Raw genomic sequence first — 16,187 nt, 5'->3', positions numbered from 1 at the left:
GTTTTTTTGTGCCGCATTTTAAGCCCATATCAGACCTCACTGCTAACTCTGGTGCCATGACCAGCACCTCCATCATGCGTGAAGTTGAGTGGTATGGAGATTTATCAGTCGAAGTTGGGGAAACGGCATTGTTAGCAGGCACGCTCCCAGGCCTTCTCTGAAAACTGGAGATATTTACTGGTCACCATCAGGGTTAAAATTGATGGAAGCCATAATGTAGGTAAGGCTCCTGTGATCAGTTGTTTTGATGATGCTTGCTTTCCAGCAGTTTTAACTAAGATGGCAGTTCTGGCTGTAGAATTCTGCAGCTCCTACGGACTTTAACACCAGTTCAGTTGAGCCAGGGTTAGAATGGGTAGGAGTGTTTGGGTAAATTCCCCCAATGCAGACACTGTCTTATTCTGTAAGTTAATTTGCACACACTTTTGTGGTATTATTTCAAAAATTTGCTATCAGTCAAATCAGTGGGAATTTTGCCATTGACTTCAGTGAGACCAGATTTTGACCCTGGAAGCAATAGATTTTAACACCACACTCTTTGTGTGACAGTGTCTTTCACATGTGAGAATAGGATAAGATGGGGGAACCAGATTCTACTCTGTTACTGCTGATTTGCACATGTATAACTCTAATGGAGTTACTCTGGATTTACAGCAATGTAACTGAGAGCAAAATCTGGCCCTAAATATAGACTGGCATGGCTGGAATTGTAAAAGGGAGTCTTTCTACACAAGTGCTCCATTGATAACTCATTTCAGACAATTGCAATGGAAGTCTAAGACCATTCTTAAAAACAACACATTGATGTCAGTCCCATTTCCTGGTCACCATGTGTTTTGCTAGCTATCCTTTTTTTGTTTGTTTGTTTGCAGTATGTACACAACTTTTAGTTTCCAGACCTGATGAAGAGAATATAAGTTCCTATTTACAGCTCATAGACAAATGTCTAATTCATGAGGTGAGTTGTGTCAGATCTTATAAAACTGTTGTTCTCATTGCTTAGAAACTGTTTCCAAAGTTTCTGTTTATGTAAACGTTTTGGTTTCTAACACAAATATTTTTGGGAGTATTAATAGTAATTCTGACTGTGGCAGACTGTAAATGCAATGTGGTGCACAGAAGTGTAGGTCACTATGTCCCTGTACAACATCAAAGAACTGGAATTGAGAAATTCATCATGCTTGTGACATTATGATCAACAGCTGGATGACAGAAAAACCCAGGATAAATGTGCATGGGGTTTCAAGCAGAGAGACTAAACTATCATTCAGCATTTCCAGTTTCTGTTTTGTAGCAAACATTTTGTGATTTGGCACCTACCATTCTGTGTGCCTCTTCATGAGAGCAGCTTGTGCATGGATTTTTATTTTGAACTGTAACTTTCTCTAAAAGGTACATTACCACGTGTCCTTCAGGGTGACTGAAACATATTTTGAGCTCCATATGCCATAGATCTGAGGCACAAGCCACCCTGCTGTGTATATTTATCCCCTATGTGTACCAAGTTCCTGTTGCACTTGTTACTCCTGGGGAAATTCGGTGCCAAAAAATTAAAAATTCTGCGCACAATATTTTAAAATTCTGCATATTTTGTATGTCAAAATAACACAATATAATCACACCAGTTTCAGTTATTTTGGTAATTTCTTTCAAATACCTGTCACCGAGTATGTCTGTAACAATACAGACTGGGGAAAAAAAAGATTCAGGAAATGTTTTTTTGACAAATAGATTCCTTACTAAGCATATGAATAGAGAACGCTGAGTAATTCATCTAAACTACAGTACAGAACTGTGTTTCCTGCACTCCTCAGAAGCAGTGAAAAGGCTTTGGGGGATTCAGGGGTAACAGAGGAGCTGAGGGAGAGGGAAGGAGCCTGGAGTGAACCTGGAGGGTTATTGGGTGTGGGTGGGTGAAGTATGGGACAGGTTTGGGGAGGGAGAGGGATTGTTAGGGAGTTGGGGAGCCTCCCCCATGCAGACCCTGGCTGACCCCTAACCTCTCCCATTCAGTCAAGCACATCTGCTCTTATCCCCGTGTGTCCTTGCAGCCCTCCTCCCCCATCCACATGTGGCCCTGCACCCCCCTACCCTCTGTCCCCATGTTGCCCTTCAGCCCACCTCCCATTTAGCCTCTGGCTCAGTGCTGTCACCCCACTGATCCTGCATCCAAGTCTGTCCCCCACTAGCTCTTCTGAACCCCAATCTGTGATCCCCCCAGCAGCCCCACTCTGTCTGTCCAGTACCTCCTCACCTGACCCCACTGTGAGGAAAGCAGCCTCTCTGGCTGACTGCCCTCTCTTCTGGCGCCATAGCAGCCTCTGGTGGGCGAAAGATGTAACTGTAATGCCTCTCCAGCAGAATCTATATTCTGTGGAGAAAAAAAATCTGCAAGGGACATTAATTCTTCATGCGTGCAGTAGTGTGGAATTCCCCCAGGAGTAACTTGTGTACATATGTGCTGCACCTGATCTTACAAGATGCATGGCATTACTTGGCCACGCATCTGAAATCTGGATGGATCTCTGAATATTTTCCAGTGTCAGAAGATCTACAGTTTACACTGTCTTTACATGGTCACTTGTGTATAAAAGTGGAGTCTAGAATCACTAAGAAATCTGTACTATCCTACAGGAAAAGGAGTGGCAGCATTTTGGCAAAAGTACGTTGACTGCTGTAAACACAGGTATATACAGTGTGCTAAGTGAAAAAAGGGTTAAATTACAGAGTTCTGAATCCTCCATGTGAGACGCTATTGCCTAAATAATAGAGCTCTCATCTGGTTCTTGGGCATTTCCCATCCTCACAAAAGCTCTGATTCAGGAAAGCACTAAGTATGTGCTAGGGTAATTAACCATTGGAACAGTTTATCAAGGGCCGTGGTGGAGTCTCCATCACTGGTAAATTTTAAATTAAGATTGGGTTTTTTAAAAAGATATTCTCTAGTTCAAAAGGAATTATTCTGAAGAAGTTCTGTGACCTGTGATATACTAGAGGTCAGACAAGATGATCACAATGGTCTGTTGTGGCCTGGAATCTCTGAAGGGTTTTCCTGAATCTGGGACAAAGACAGAGATTTCCAGCTCTGAAGGGAAGTCACTGACATTCAGGGTTTAAAAAAACAAACACTGTGCTCCCAGAATGCTTCTGTCCACAATAGTAACAAGTTTGCCAAGAGTTTTTCAGTGAATGGTAGTGAACTGTCAGCATACATTGTCAACGTACAGTTTGCCACTTGAAATATACAGCAGCTGCGCTAGGAAATTTCATTTTACTATGAAGTGAGTGGTTAGTTTACTTTCTCACCTCAGCAATGGTTCTGTCTGAGCCAGGCACATAGTTTAAATATAACCAAAGCTTCTAATATGTGAGTGTACAAAGAACTCTTCCACCTGAGTCCAAGTTCACGGAGATCCCATGAAAAGCTCCTTTCACTCTAATTCTTCATGTATTTCCAGACATAGCAAGATTTTTTTCCCCTTGATTGCTCCATGATGAGTCTTGAAGTCAATGCAGCATTACGAACTGCATCCATCCTAGCCTAGTCTCTCCCCCCGTCTTCTTTATATTTCTGACATTAACCCATGTTAATGAAATGTGATTCTGGCTTGGCACATCCCAGCTGTATAGGACAACTGTACAGGGTGCAACTCCAAACTCATTTTCTGGGTGGTGTAACCAGATGCACTGCTCTGGCTGCAATGGTATAAGGGAAGTGCTTGTTGGTATTCTCAAGAAATGCCTTAAGTGGAACAACATTTCCTCCCTGGCAAAGCAGGGGCAGAAGGGAATAGATTCTCCATGCTCTATGAAGCCCCAGATTTTCCCTTGCATATTATACATAAAATGTAAATGTAGAGTTTGTGAAAGGTGCAGGATTGAGTGGCAGAGAAACCACAGACCTCTCTTTACCCTTTGACCACACCCAGCAGAGGCAGTGCTGTGCACAATTCCCTACACCACCCAGCCAGTGTGGCTAAACCTTCCCCTGGAAAGACCACCTTTTATGGGGGAGAGGATAGTTCATTCTCCATCTCCATTCAGCTCTTGGGGGGTTGAGACTGCCCACGAGGTGCCGATGACTGCCAGCTGTCACAGCGGTGGGTTTTTTGGTGGACACTGGTCCCCTGGGAGCTAGGGAGAGAGCACCAAACTCATGGCACGTTTGCTACTTCACAGCCATCAGATGAGGGACAGTTTTCAGTCACAAAGCTTGATTCCAGCTGGAGACCTTGAGAGGAAAGGGACAGTTTCCTTCCCCCCCCATACTTCAGACACATACCTTCTTTTTCGACTGCTTGCACATGTCCATTCCAATGTAGGTGCATGCTCCAAGCACAGCCGCTGGAATATTTTCCCCTAGCGGTATCTGTTAGGTCAGCTCCAATGCCCTCTGGTACTGCGCACTCATAGCTCTGGTATAAAAGGCCCTGTCGAGCCTGCTCTCCTTCATTTCCTCCTCACCGCCCGTTACAGCGGCTGGAACTCCTCATCGCTTCGGCGATCGTTCTCTTAGTGGTTCTTCTTCGAGTGATTGCTCATGTGTATTCCACAATAGGTGTGCGTGCTCGCCACGTGCACCGGTGCCGGAAGTTTTTCCCCTAGCAGTACCCATGGGGGGGAGCACCCCCTGCAACCCCCGGAGTGGCGCCTGCCTGGCGCGATATAAGGGGAGATGCACGCTCCCCCCACCCTCAGTTCCTTCTTGCCGCCAGTGAAGGTGCATCGGAACTGCTCTGCTCCAGCTTTGCTGTAGCTCGTCCCCAGAACTGTTCGTTCGTTCAGTGTTAGTACCTGTAGTTAGTTTAGTCAGTCAGTGAGCCCGGGCGGGGGCATGCCCCGTGCCCCGGGGTTTAGGTCGTGCGGCTCTTGTAGGCATTCTATGCCAAGAAGTGACCCACAAGCAGACTGTTTGCGCTGTTTGGGAGAAACCCATATCAGCGAAAGGTGCAAGATTTGCAAGTTGTTTAAGCCTCGCCTCGGACCAAAAGAGAAAGGGACATTAGGCTCCGGACCATCCTGATGGAGTCGGCGCTGACCCTGACCCTGACCCTGGCACGCTGCTCCGAACCAGTACCCGGCACCTCAGCGCTGGTACGTGGTGACCCTCCGGTGCCATCAACCAGTCGGCACTGGTCCCCATCTGTGGGGCACGCCAAGGGGGCCAGAAAGACTCCCTCTTCACAGCGGCATCGAGGGAAGTCTGGAACAGAGGCTAGGCCCATGTCGGGCAGTCCTCAATTCCCACCGGGCCCCAGGCCTCTGACTCACGTTGAGAGGAATAGCCTGGCCCCATCGGAACAGGCTTCTCCGGATGACTGGATGCTGTCCACGCTTGAAGCCCTCCAGGCAGCCCGGGATGTTATGTCCATGCTGGTGCCCAGAGCGCCGCCAGTGTCGGCCCCACGCTCCAGAGGCAAGCCACCGCTGGGATCTCCCCAGTCGCCTCCGGCCCAGTACCAGTCTCAGTTGAGGGAACGTTCCCGACGCCATTCACCGCCCAGTGACCGTTCAGGGAAGAGTCCATGTGGATCGCCCTCGACGCTGACCAGACTCTCCGGCTGGGTTCCGGCCGGCCGGGACTCTCGGCAACGCTCGTCCTCAAGGAACAAATATCGACGGGACCGCAGCAGGCATCGCTAACGGTCCTCATCTCGGAAAGGGTACCGCAGTTGGTCGTGGCACGTTGTCAGTGCCATTCCTGCTCGGACTCCCACTCCAAATCTCCGCCAAGACATTGCAGCCCCGGGCGTCGATCGCCGGCATCTCGCTGTCGCGGGTCCGCCTGTCGAGGCCGTTCCCAGAGTAGCTCTTACCGTCGGTACCAGTCCTCCACGTCAAGATCGTGGTCCTGTGGCCGATGTAGATCCTGGCACCGGCACTCCTCCTGGTCCAGAGCAGCAGATCTTACACCAGCCCGGCCTCCATTCGTAGCCGTCCTTCGATGGGCCAGGCCAGCCAAGCCAAACAGCCGGCCCTGCCGGTGCCACAGCAGGTGCAGTGGCACCGAGCATTGTGGCCGGCCCAATGGTACCAGTGAGCACCGTGGCCTCCGGCGCAGCCCCTGGTGGGAGCTCACTCGGTGGCCAAAGCTTCGGAAGCACCGTCGGCCTCCCTCTCCAAACCCCCAAGAAAGGAGTCGGTGGGACATATGTCCTTAGCACCGTGCCCGGAGTCTGACCAGGTAGTGGACCCTCCGGTGCCGGCCGATACCCAGAGCACTTCACCGGCCTCCTCGCCCCACCCAGAGGAGGCGATTGCAGCCCTGCTCCCTCCACCCCGCAGGAGGACTTCAGGGCCCATCAAGAACTCTTAAAGAGGGTGGCAGCAAGCCTCCACCTCCGGGCAGAGGAGATGGAGGAGTCCTCAGACTCCCTGTTTAACGTGCTGTCCCCGTTGGCACTGGGTAAGGTGGCCTTGCCCCTCCATGAAGGGGTGGCTAAGATTTCAAAAGCCCTGTGGGAAACACCGGCCTCGTTGGCCCCCATCTCTAAGAAGGCAGAATGCAAGTACTTGTATATCCACCCGGCGCCCAACTCCCTGGTGGTTGAGCCGGTCAACCACAGGGAACGGCAGGGTCAGCCAGCCCTGACCCCAAAGAACAAAGACTCTCGGAGACTGGATTCTTTCAGAAGGAAAATTTATTTGTCTTCGAGCTTCCAGTTACGAGTGGCAAACCATCAGGCTCTCCTGGGCCCGTACGAATTCAATCTGTGGGGCTCCCTGCCCAAGTTTGAGGACTCCCTCCAGGATCAGGATAGGAAGGAGTTCCAGGCGCTAGTGAAGGAAGGGGCAGCGGCCGCTAGGGTGTCCCTGCAGGCAGCCTCAGATGCTGCGGACGTGGCCACACGATCCATTGCCTCCGCAGTGTCCATGAAATGGGCGTCATGGTTCCTGCTCTCTGGGCTGTCCAGCAAGGTGCAGTCTTCCATGCAGGATCTCCCGTTTGACGGGAAAGCTCTGTTTGCGGCGAAAACAGATACAAGGCTGCATGGCATGAAGGAATCCCACACAACCCTCTAGACTCGGGGCCTCTATGTCCCGGCTCTGGCAAAACCTAAGTTCAGGCCGCAGCAGACTCCCGCCCAGGCCGCCGTCCCAAAGGATGAGGCCACCCATAAGAAACAGCAGGTTTGGACCGTCTTTTTCCATATTCTAGACCCCCGGTCCCGCAGTGGGACCTAAACCTGGTATTGGCTCGTCTCACAGGTCCCCCGTTTGAACTACTGGCCATGTGCTCCTGGTCTCACCTCTCGTGGAAGGTGGCCTTCCTGGTTGCAATCACATCGTCCAGGTGAGTCTCGGAGCTTAGGGTCCTGACCTCCGAGCCACCGTACATGGTCTGTCATAAGGACACGGTCCAGCTCTGTCCACACCCCGCGTTCCTGCCAAAGGTGGTCTCCTCCTACCATATGGGTCAGGACTTTTTTCTGCCGGTCCTCTGCCCCAAGCCTCACGCGTCCAGTGAGGAGCGCTGTCTCCACATGCTCCATGTGTGGCGGGCTCTGGCTTTCTACTCCGAGCGGACCAAGCCGTTCAGGAAGTCCGCACAACTGTTTGTCACCTCGGCTGAGCACGCGAGGGGTCAGCCGATTTCCACTCAGTGGCTTTCCAATTGGATCACTTCGTATATGCCGGGCCCTGGCCTTCTACATCCAAAGGACCAAAGCATTCCACAGATCCACTCAGGTGTTGATAGCGGAAAGAATGAAAGTTTCTCCCCATTTCTGCGCGGAGACTCTCATTGTGCATCACTTCGTGCATCAGAGCATGTTACGACCTCGTGAACATCTCGCCGCTTGCTCACTTAACAGCTCACTTTACAGGGTCTCAGGCCTCCGCCGCTGCTTTTTTAGCGCAAGTTCCAATTCAGGACATGGGCAGGGGGCAACCTGGTTGTCGGTTCACGACACACTACGTCATTACACAGCAGGCTAGAGACCATGCTGGCTTCGGCCAGGCGGCATTACAATCAGCCTGCCCTTGATCTCCAAACCCACCTCCGGGGCAATTGCTTGTGAGTCACTTACATTGGAATGGACGTGTGCAAGCACTCGAAGAAGAAACGGCTACTAGCCTTTCTGTAGCTGTTGTTGTTCGAGAGGCATTGCACATGTCCATTCCAAAACCCACCCTCTGTCAGAGGTGGTCGGCAAGAAGAAACTGAAGGGGAGCAGGGTCGGCAGGGCTCTTTATGCCGGCGCTATGAGAGCGTACACCAGAGGGCGCTGGAGCCAAGCCAACGGATACCACTAAGGGAAAAAATTCAGGCAGCTGCACTCGGGGCGCGCACACACCTACGTTGGAATGGACGTGTGTGACACGTCTCGAAGAACAACAGTTACAGAAAGGTTAGTAACCATTTTTTCTGAGGTTCCGTGTGGCAAGTCACCATCTCGGTAGCCCGGGCAAGTGACCGGGCACTCCAGAGCCATCCCTGTAACAGCTAGAGTGGGAGCTGTGGAATGGCTTGTGACATTCGGCTCCTCCCCAGGTTGGAGGGATGAGAACGTTGGTTCCATAATGCATCCTGATCTCTGAGGTATGGGGTGGGACCAGGGCTGGAAATTGTGCCCGGTACTTCAGCAAGGCAGCGTGGAGTACTGCTGAGAGAGCAGGAAGTCATGAGAGCAGAGATATAAAAAGGGAGCCTGGAAGGTGAGGACCGGATGCTTGAGCTTGATGTGCAATGTGAGAGGAAGCCAGGGAAGGGATTGGGAAGGGAGGGGCATAGTCTGAGCTGCAAGAGGGGGAGGTGATTTTTGCAGCTGAATCTTGGATAGGCGTCTTGCTCAGATCCCGTGGTGATGGGTGTGTGACAGGTAGTAACAACACCACTTAGCTCTTGTGTAGCTAGTGCTTTTCAGCCATAGATTTCAAAGCACCTTTACAAAGGAGGTATCTTTATCCCCAAACTGACTTGGCAGAGGTCCCCAGCAAGGTCAGTGGCAGAGCCAGGAATGGAACCCCGGTATCTTGTGTCCCAGTCCAGTTCTCTCTAGATAGAATTGAAGAGAGGTCAGAATCTGAGATGCTGGAGAGAAAACATTGATTGAGTCCTGTATTCCTAAAGCCAATAGTTTTTCATTGGTCTCCAACCAGAGCTAAAGTGAGTTGCTCCACAGTAACATGTCTACAGTGGTTTTCATTTGCATTATACATTATATGCATTATAATATGTTAATATTACTGGGATGCAAGGTAAGTAGATTGAGCGTTAAATGTGACAGTCAAAAGGATAATATTAAGATGGCTCATGTGATATTGGTTAAACTGCCCATAAATATATGTATTATAGTTAATAATTGTCTGTAGGCCTCTGCTATCGTGGGGCATGAACAGGAAAACATTCACATAATAATGTGTTAGGAGCACAGGGGGTCCAGATGGCTCAGGAGATTGGTAGTGGAGTAAGGGGACTTCCAGTGCCAAGCTCAGGTTAACTCTAACCTGGGACAGTAGCAACCAAATGCCATTACAATCTCAAGGCTCTTTGGTCTCAGTGTAATAGACTGTGGTATAAAAACCTCGAATAGAACAGAAAATAAATGGAAGGTCTTAATCCATTTCCTGGGGAAACAAGTGTCCACCTCACAGAAATCACTGCAATTGGTTCTGGCTGGCAGCTCCCATCAGTAAGGAGATTGAGGATTTTGCTCTCTTGTTATCATGGGAGAAAGTCCCTCCAGGTCCAACCAAGACACGCTGGCAGGGCAGTGTATGGACTGTTCCATTGCAAAATGCTAGCACTGTACCTGTTGAATAGCTGAGCCGGAAGCCACCAGTTCCCAGGGCTGTCAAGCCAGCGCCTTTCATGAACACTGTACTTACTTTAAAAGGTTTTTTTTAAAGAACTCAGAAGTTTGTTTATTTTTAGAGATGTCTTGAAAATTTTAGGGTGTGCACTGGGGGATGAAAATGCCAGTTGCTTACTAGAGCGTAGCTATTAAACAATCAGGAGCATTCATTTAGCATTAATAAACTGAGCACTCAGGGAATTTTATGTACATACTATGATCTGAGTCATAGACTTGAAGGTCAGACGGAACCCTCATGGAAATAATTATGACCATTATCTGTCCCTAAGCCCCAGTATAACTGAATTTCTTTTCATAGGCAACATGCAGTATGTTGCTAATTTCTCTGTTTTTTAAATAAACGTGAATTTTGGTTAAAAGTTACTAAAAGAAGTAAAAAGAATTGATTTTGCTTGTTGTATCAGTAGGATGTTTTTTGTAGCATCACCGAAGTGTTGTACATTTTGGCATTCGTAATGATGTAGCAGTAATAATAATTGTCTCCAACCTTTATGTATCTGTCATCCTGGTGGACCCACAGCACTTCACACATACACAGTACCACTGAATTGTAGGCGTGGTGGGCAGCCAGGCAATGGTAAAGCATGCCTCACAGTGATGGGGAGAGAAGAAATTAGGGTCCAGGACTCCAGGGAAACCCTTTCTCCTACAGGAAGTGTCATGGGATCTTTAACACCCAGGCACAGCAGGAACTTTGCTCTTAAGATTTCATCAGAAATAGCTACGCATAGAAAACTGCTTGGTGCTCAGTTTGTCTTTCTCAGAAGTGTAATGGGCTGAGCCAACTCTGCCAGGAGTTAAACCTGCACGTCAGGGCTTCTGTGTGTTTGCAGCCTGAAGCTTGGATCGCTCAGCTCTCTACTTTGGGTGCATGTTAACTGCCTGTTGTTTTCTTTATTTTTATACCCAACTGCATCATCCATAAGATGTTTACCTTTTTTTTTTAATTCCTTTTTTTTGGGGGGCAGGCATTTACAGAGACACAGAAGAAAAGATTGTTGTCATGGAAACAGCAGGTGCAAAAACTCTTCAGGTCTTTCCCTCGGAAATCCCTTCTAGACATATCAGGATATCGGCAGCAAAGAAAGTACGTTGGGATTTCATCTCTCTGATGCAATGATTGTACTTTGTGGGTTGGTATCTTGGCGAAGACTACGCCAAAGGGGATAATTACATTAACGTTCACACTGTGCTAACTGGAACCGTCGGCTGGGTCTGATTCATGAGGCCAGTTACCTCGAGTGCCGGCAGGGCTGGAATATTTCACCTTGTTCTGTTTTAATGCTGTATATCCCAGCCACCTCTCAAATGTCACTGTAGAGCAGTGGTTCCTGTTATTAGCTCTGATTTGCATTATACTGGCACCTTGAGGTTCCAGCTTAGATCAGGGCTCCATTGTACTAGATGTTAAGCTGAGAGACAGTCCCTGCCTCAAAGAGCTTACAGTATAAATAGACAAAACCAAACGGTGGGTAAAAAGTACCATTGTCCCCATTTTACAGATGGTGATTTAAGTCATAGAAAGATTCAGTGACTTGTCCCAGGTGACAAAAGCTGCCTGTGGTGGTGCTGGGATTTGAACCCAGATTTCCTGAGTCCCACTTTGGTGGCTTACCAACAACGCAGTCCTTCCTCTATGTGGCGCCTTCCTTAAATTGGGGATTCTGATTGACCGGCCCGTCTCCCAACCTACACTTTCCCCATGGTAATTAGAGCACTTGAAAAGATTAAAAAGTAGGGCTGTCAAGTGATTAAAAAAATGAATCACAATTGTGCGATTACTCACTTTGTTAAACAATATTAGAATACCATTTATTTAAATATTTTTGGATATTTTCTACATTTTCAAATATATTGATTTTAGTTACAACACAGAATACAAAGTGTATAGTGCTCACTTTATATTTATTTTTATCACTGTAAAAAAGAAAATAAGTAGTATTTTTCAATTCACCTAATACAACTACTGTCGTTCAATTTCTTTATCATGGAAGTTGAACTTACAAATGTAGAATTACGTACAAAAAAATAACTGCACTCAAAAATAAAATCAGGGTGACCAGATGTCCCGATTTTATAAGGACAGTCCCAATTTTGGGGTCTTTTTCTTATATGGGCTCCTATTACCCCTCACCCCCGTCCCGATTTTTCACACTTGCTGTCTGGTCACCCTAAATAAAATAATGTAAAATTTTAGAGCCTACAAGTCCACTCAGTCCTATTTGTTCAGCCAATCACTCAGACAAACAAATTTGTTTACATTTGCAGGAGATAATACTGCCCACTTCTTGTTTACAGTATCATCTGAAAGTGAGAACAGGTGTTCACCTGGCACTGTTGTAGCTGGCGTCACAAGATATTTATGTGCCAGATCCAGTAAAGATTCATATGTCCCTTCATGCTTCGCCCACCATTCCAGAGGACATGCGTCCATACTGATTCTGCTCGATAGCAGTCCAAAACAGAGCAGACTGACACATGTTCATTTTCATCATCTGAGTCAGATGCCACCAGCAGAAGGTTGACTTTCTTTTTTTGGTGGTTCAGTTTCCACATCTGACTGGTGCTTTTTTAAGACTTATGAAAACATGCTCCACACCTCGTCTCTCTCAGATTTTGGAAGGCACTTCTGATTCTTAAACCTTGGATCGAGTGCTGTAGCTATCTTTAGAAATCTCACATTGATACCCTTCTTTGCATTTTGTCAAATCTGCAGTGAAAGTGTTCTTAACTCGAACAACATGTACTGGGTTGTCATCCAAGACTGCCATAACACAAAGTATATAGCAGAATGCAGGTAAACAGAGCAGGAGACATACAATTCTCCCCCAAGGAGTTTAGTCAAAAATTTAATTAATTTTTTTAATGAGCATCAATGGCATGGAAGCTTGTCCTCTGGAGTGGTGGCTGAACCATAAGGGGCATACGAATGTTTAGTATATCTGGCACATAAATACCTTGCAATGCCAGCTACAAAAGTGCCAGGCGAACGCCTGTTCTCACTTTCAAGTGACATTGTAAATAAGAAGAAGGCAGCATTATCTCCTGCAAATGTAAACAAATGTCTTAGCAATTGGCTGAACAAGAAGTAGGACTGAGTGGACTTGTAGGCTCTAAAGTTTTACATTGTTGAGTGCAGTTATGTAACAAAAAATATCTACATTTGTAAGTTGCTCTTTCACGATAAAGAGATTGCACTACAGTACTTGTATGAGGTGAATTGAAAAATACTATTTCTTTTGTTTATCATTTTACAGTGCAAATATTTGTAATAAAAAATAATCTGAAGTGAGCAGTGTACAGTTTGTATTCTGTGTTGTAAATTGAAAGCAAATATTTGAAAATATAGAAAAACATCCAAAATATTTAATACATTTCAATTGGTATTTGTTTAACAGTGCGATTAAAACTGCGATTAATCGCGATTAATTTTTTTGATCGCAACTAATTCTTTATTGGTTAATCGCATGAGTTAACTGCGATTAATCGACAGCCTTATTAAAAAGTAATAACAGCACTGTCCCTCTCTGCAGGTTAGTTTTCTCTCCTATGTTTTCTGCCCCTTCAGTTTTGGTGTCATCTGCAAATTAAATCACTGTTGGATAAACACCAGAAAAAGCAATCAGCAAGGGTGCAGCGAGGCTCTTGGGCTTGTTCAGATTAGTTAATCAGAAAAACCTCAAGAGGGCCCTGTAATGGGCTACAAATGACTGGAATCATCACAGCTTAAACACTGAGACTTGCTTCTCCACTGTGACTGGAGAAGCACTACACCAAAGACCAGGGCCTTGGCTAGAGAAGCACTTATCAGGAGATACTCCATTAGGGTGAAATTCACCCCTGTGCAGACACCAGCATACAGCGGGTGTGCCACTTAACGTCATGCCTAAATGCTCAGAATAGGGCATAAGTAGGGTATCAACTGAGACTGGCTTCTCTGCACCCTGCAAGGCGTGAAATTCACCCTTGCTGATCTAGATCAAGTGTGTCATTGTCTTGTACTTTTTTTGCTCTTCCAGTCTGGGTGAAGCTGTAGGCTAAGAATACAATGGTGCAGCTCTGCCTTTCACATAGTTCCGTAGGTATAATGGCAAAATCGCTTCCTGCATGAGGTTTAAAGAAACTTTGTTGTGTGTCATGATGGGTAGATTTATACTGGTTTGGATTCCATAATCGTATTATTGTGGAAGTCTTGTTCACTATAGCATGCACAAGCAGGAGAGATTAGGGCTAAGAGGAAGGTGAGTTGAAACGTCAGTGTTGGAGAAGGGGCAGGGCGATACAGGAACTGCACAAGTGATAAGAGTTGTTAATCTCCAAATAGCTACTCTCATTTGTCATGTTTCAAACGTCAGCAGGTAAATAATAAGTATCACAGCAATACTACCCATCTCTTTGTGTAATCATTTTAAACAATTGGGCAAGAACACTAGGAAGACTTCACACCGCAGTGAAATCGGCATGATCTATTTGTTCTGTGGGATCAACTGGTTCTTTTATTTTTTTGGTGCTGTTGCTTTGTGTGCTGTTTCAGTTTGGCATCCCAGTAACTAACGGTGGCTATGTCTACACTACCACAGTCAGTCGACCTACGCTACGCAACTCCAGCTATGTGAATAACGTAGCTGGAGTTGACGTACCTTAGGCCGAGTTACCACGGGGTCTACACTGAGGGGAGTCGACAGGAGAGAATCTCCTGTCGACTTACCTTACTCTTCTCATTGGGGGTAGAGTACAGGGGTCGACTGGAGAGCAATCTGCAGTTGATTTGGCGGGTCTTTGCTAGACCCGCTAAATCGACCGCTGGTGGATCCATCTCAGAGCGTGGATCCCCGCTGTAGTATAGACCTGCCCAGTATTACATAGAAATGGGTTAAATGTCCTAATTACGAACCAAGAATGGTCTACCACTAGAGATGTGTGTTTAAAAGACACACATTAACCAAAATTCCCTCAACTTCACTACTGCAAAATGCCTCCATACTAGAGCCATCAAACTGTGGGAGAAACTGGATCTGCAAACATTTGTTTTTCACATGGCAAATGAAAACAAATTCCACTCCTTGTTCATCTATAGTTCAGACTGCCCCTCATTTTCATCATCATGTCCCGTTACCCCTAAATCAAAGAATGTAGTTTATTGGGCCGTTGCTCCCGCCATACATGTTGGGGAGGTGAGTTAATGAGATTTAAGGGCCTGATTGTTCACTCCCGTCCGCTGGTGCAAATCAAGAATAACTCTACTAAAATCAGTGAAGTAACTAACACTGGTGTATCATCAGAATCAGGGAGATGAGAAATAGGCCCTGAGAGTCAGAATCATGAACCCAGCTTGTCATGGGAGCTTTTATTCATGGATTCTAAGGCCAGAAGGGACCACTGTGATCATCTAGTCTGACCTCCTGCATAACAGAGGCCAGAGAACTGCCCCAAAACAATTCCTGTTTGAACTAGAGCAGATCTTTTAGAAAAACATCCCATCTTGACTATATGTAGTTACACATAGTCTAAGGATGAGACTATGTTCTGCTGACTTCAGGGAAGTTACTCTGGTTCAAACTGCTGTAACTGAGATCAGAATCCAGTTCTAAGCAAGTAACATTTGTTATCCGCTTGCTCCCCATCTCCATTAGTGTCAGGATGCCAACCCAAGCAAGACTGCATCATACTGGTTTACAGAGAAAGTGCTTTTCACAACCAAATGGGCTAAAAGATCTGTAAACTTTCTGGCCCCATTTACTCTGGGTTTTCAAACTGTGTTAGTGCTATCCTAAAGAACTGTGTTTAAACCTGGCGCTTGCTAGGGAGGTGTTAATGCAGTTTGACATCTTAGTGTTGATGGAGCCTTTGAGACTGACAAGACCTTTTCTAACAATTGTCACTCACATAAGCACAAACAGGAAGATTTGATATCGGGTGCAATGCCTGTGTCTCATTCTGTGCAGAAGTTGTCTTCGTTCATCATTTCTTTTCTCTCTCTCTCTCTCTCTCTTTTTTTTAAAGTTTTCATTTAAAATGAGCACATTTTAAACCAGCCAAATAAACCAAAAACATAAACCTCAAACTCCTAACACACAACCAAATATAGAAATCAGATAAATTAAAGCCTTAATTAACCCAAAGAAAGGAAAAACACATACACACCAGAAACAAGCAGGAATGCAAGTGACTTCAAAGAGGCTTGGATCTGGCCCTGAGGACCCAAATCTTGAGATGCTGAGTGTTATGTTCACACCATGCACACAGAGAAGTTAGAGTAAAAACATAAAATACTTGTGCTGGATGCTTGCAACATAACACTACTTTATTTCTTAGAATTTGGAGTGGTAACACACAAGAACCAAAAACAGAGAGAGAGAAAGCAGGCTG

General features: G+C 46.4%; 1 protein-coding gene across 6 annotated transcripts in view; it reads left to right on the top strand.

Moving 5' to 3' along the window:
- The window catches only part of SAMD4A (sterile alpha motif domain containing 4A), a 204,970-nt gene that overhangs the window by 171,631 nt on the left and 17,152 nt on the right, over positions 1-16,187 (top strand). For all 6 annotated transcript variants that reach the window (XM_074956485.1, XM_074956484.1, XM_074956488.1 and 3 more), the window contains 2 exons: positions 873-958; positions 10,787-10,905. In XM_074956485.1, coding sequence (XP_074812586.1) covers positions 873-958; positions 10,787-10,905 — 205 coding nt within the window. The remainder of the gene's footprint in view (positions 1-872; positions 959-10,786; positions 10,906-16,187) is intronic.

The sequence above is a fragment of the Natator depressus genome, chromosome 6 (genome assembly GCF_965152275.1).
Source record: "Natator depressus isolate rNatDep1 chromosome 6, rNatDep2.hap1, whole genome shotgun sequence".
NCBI lineage: Eukaryota > Metazoa > Chordata > Testudines > Cheloniidae > Natator > Natator depressus.
Note: the sequence above shows the minus strand (reverse complement) of the source record. Positions and strands in the feature narration are given on the sequence as shown.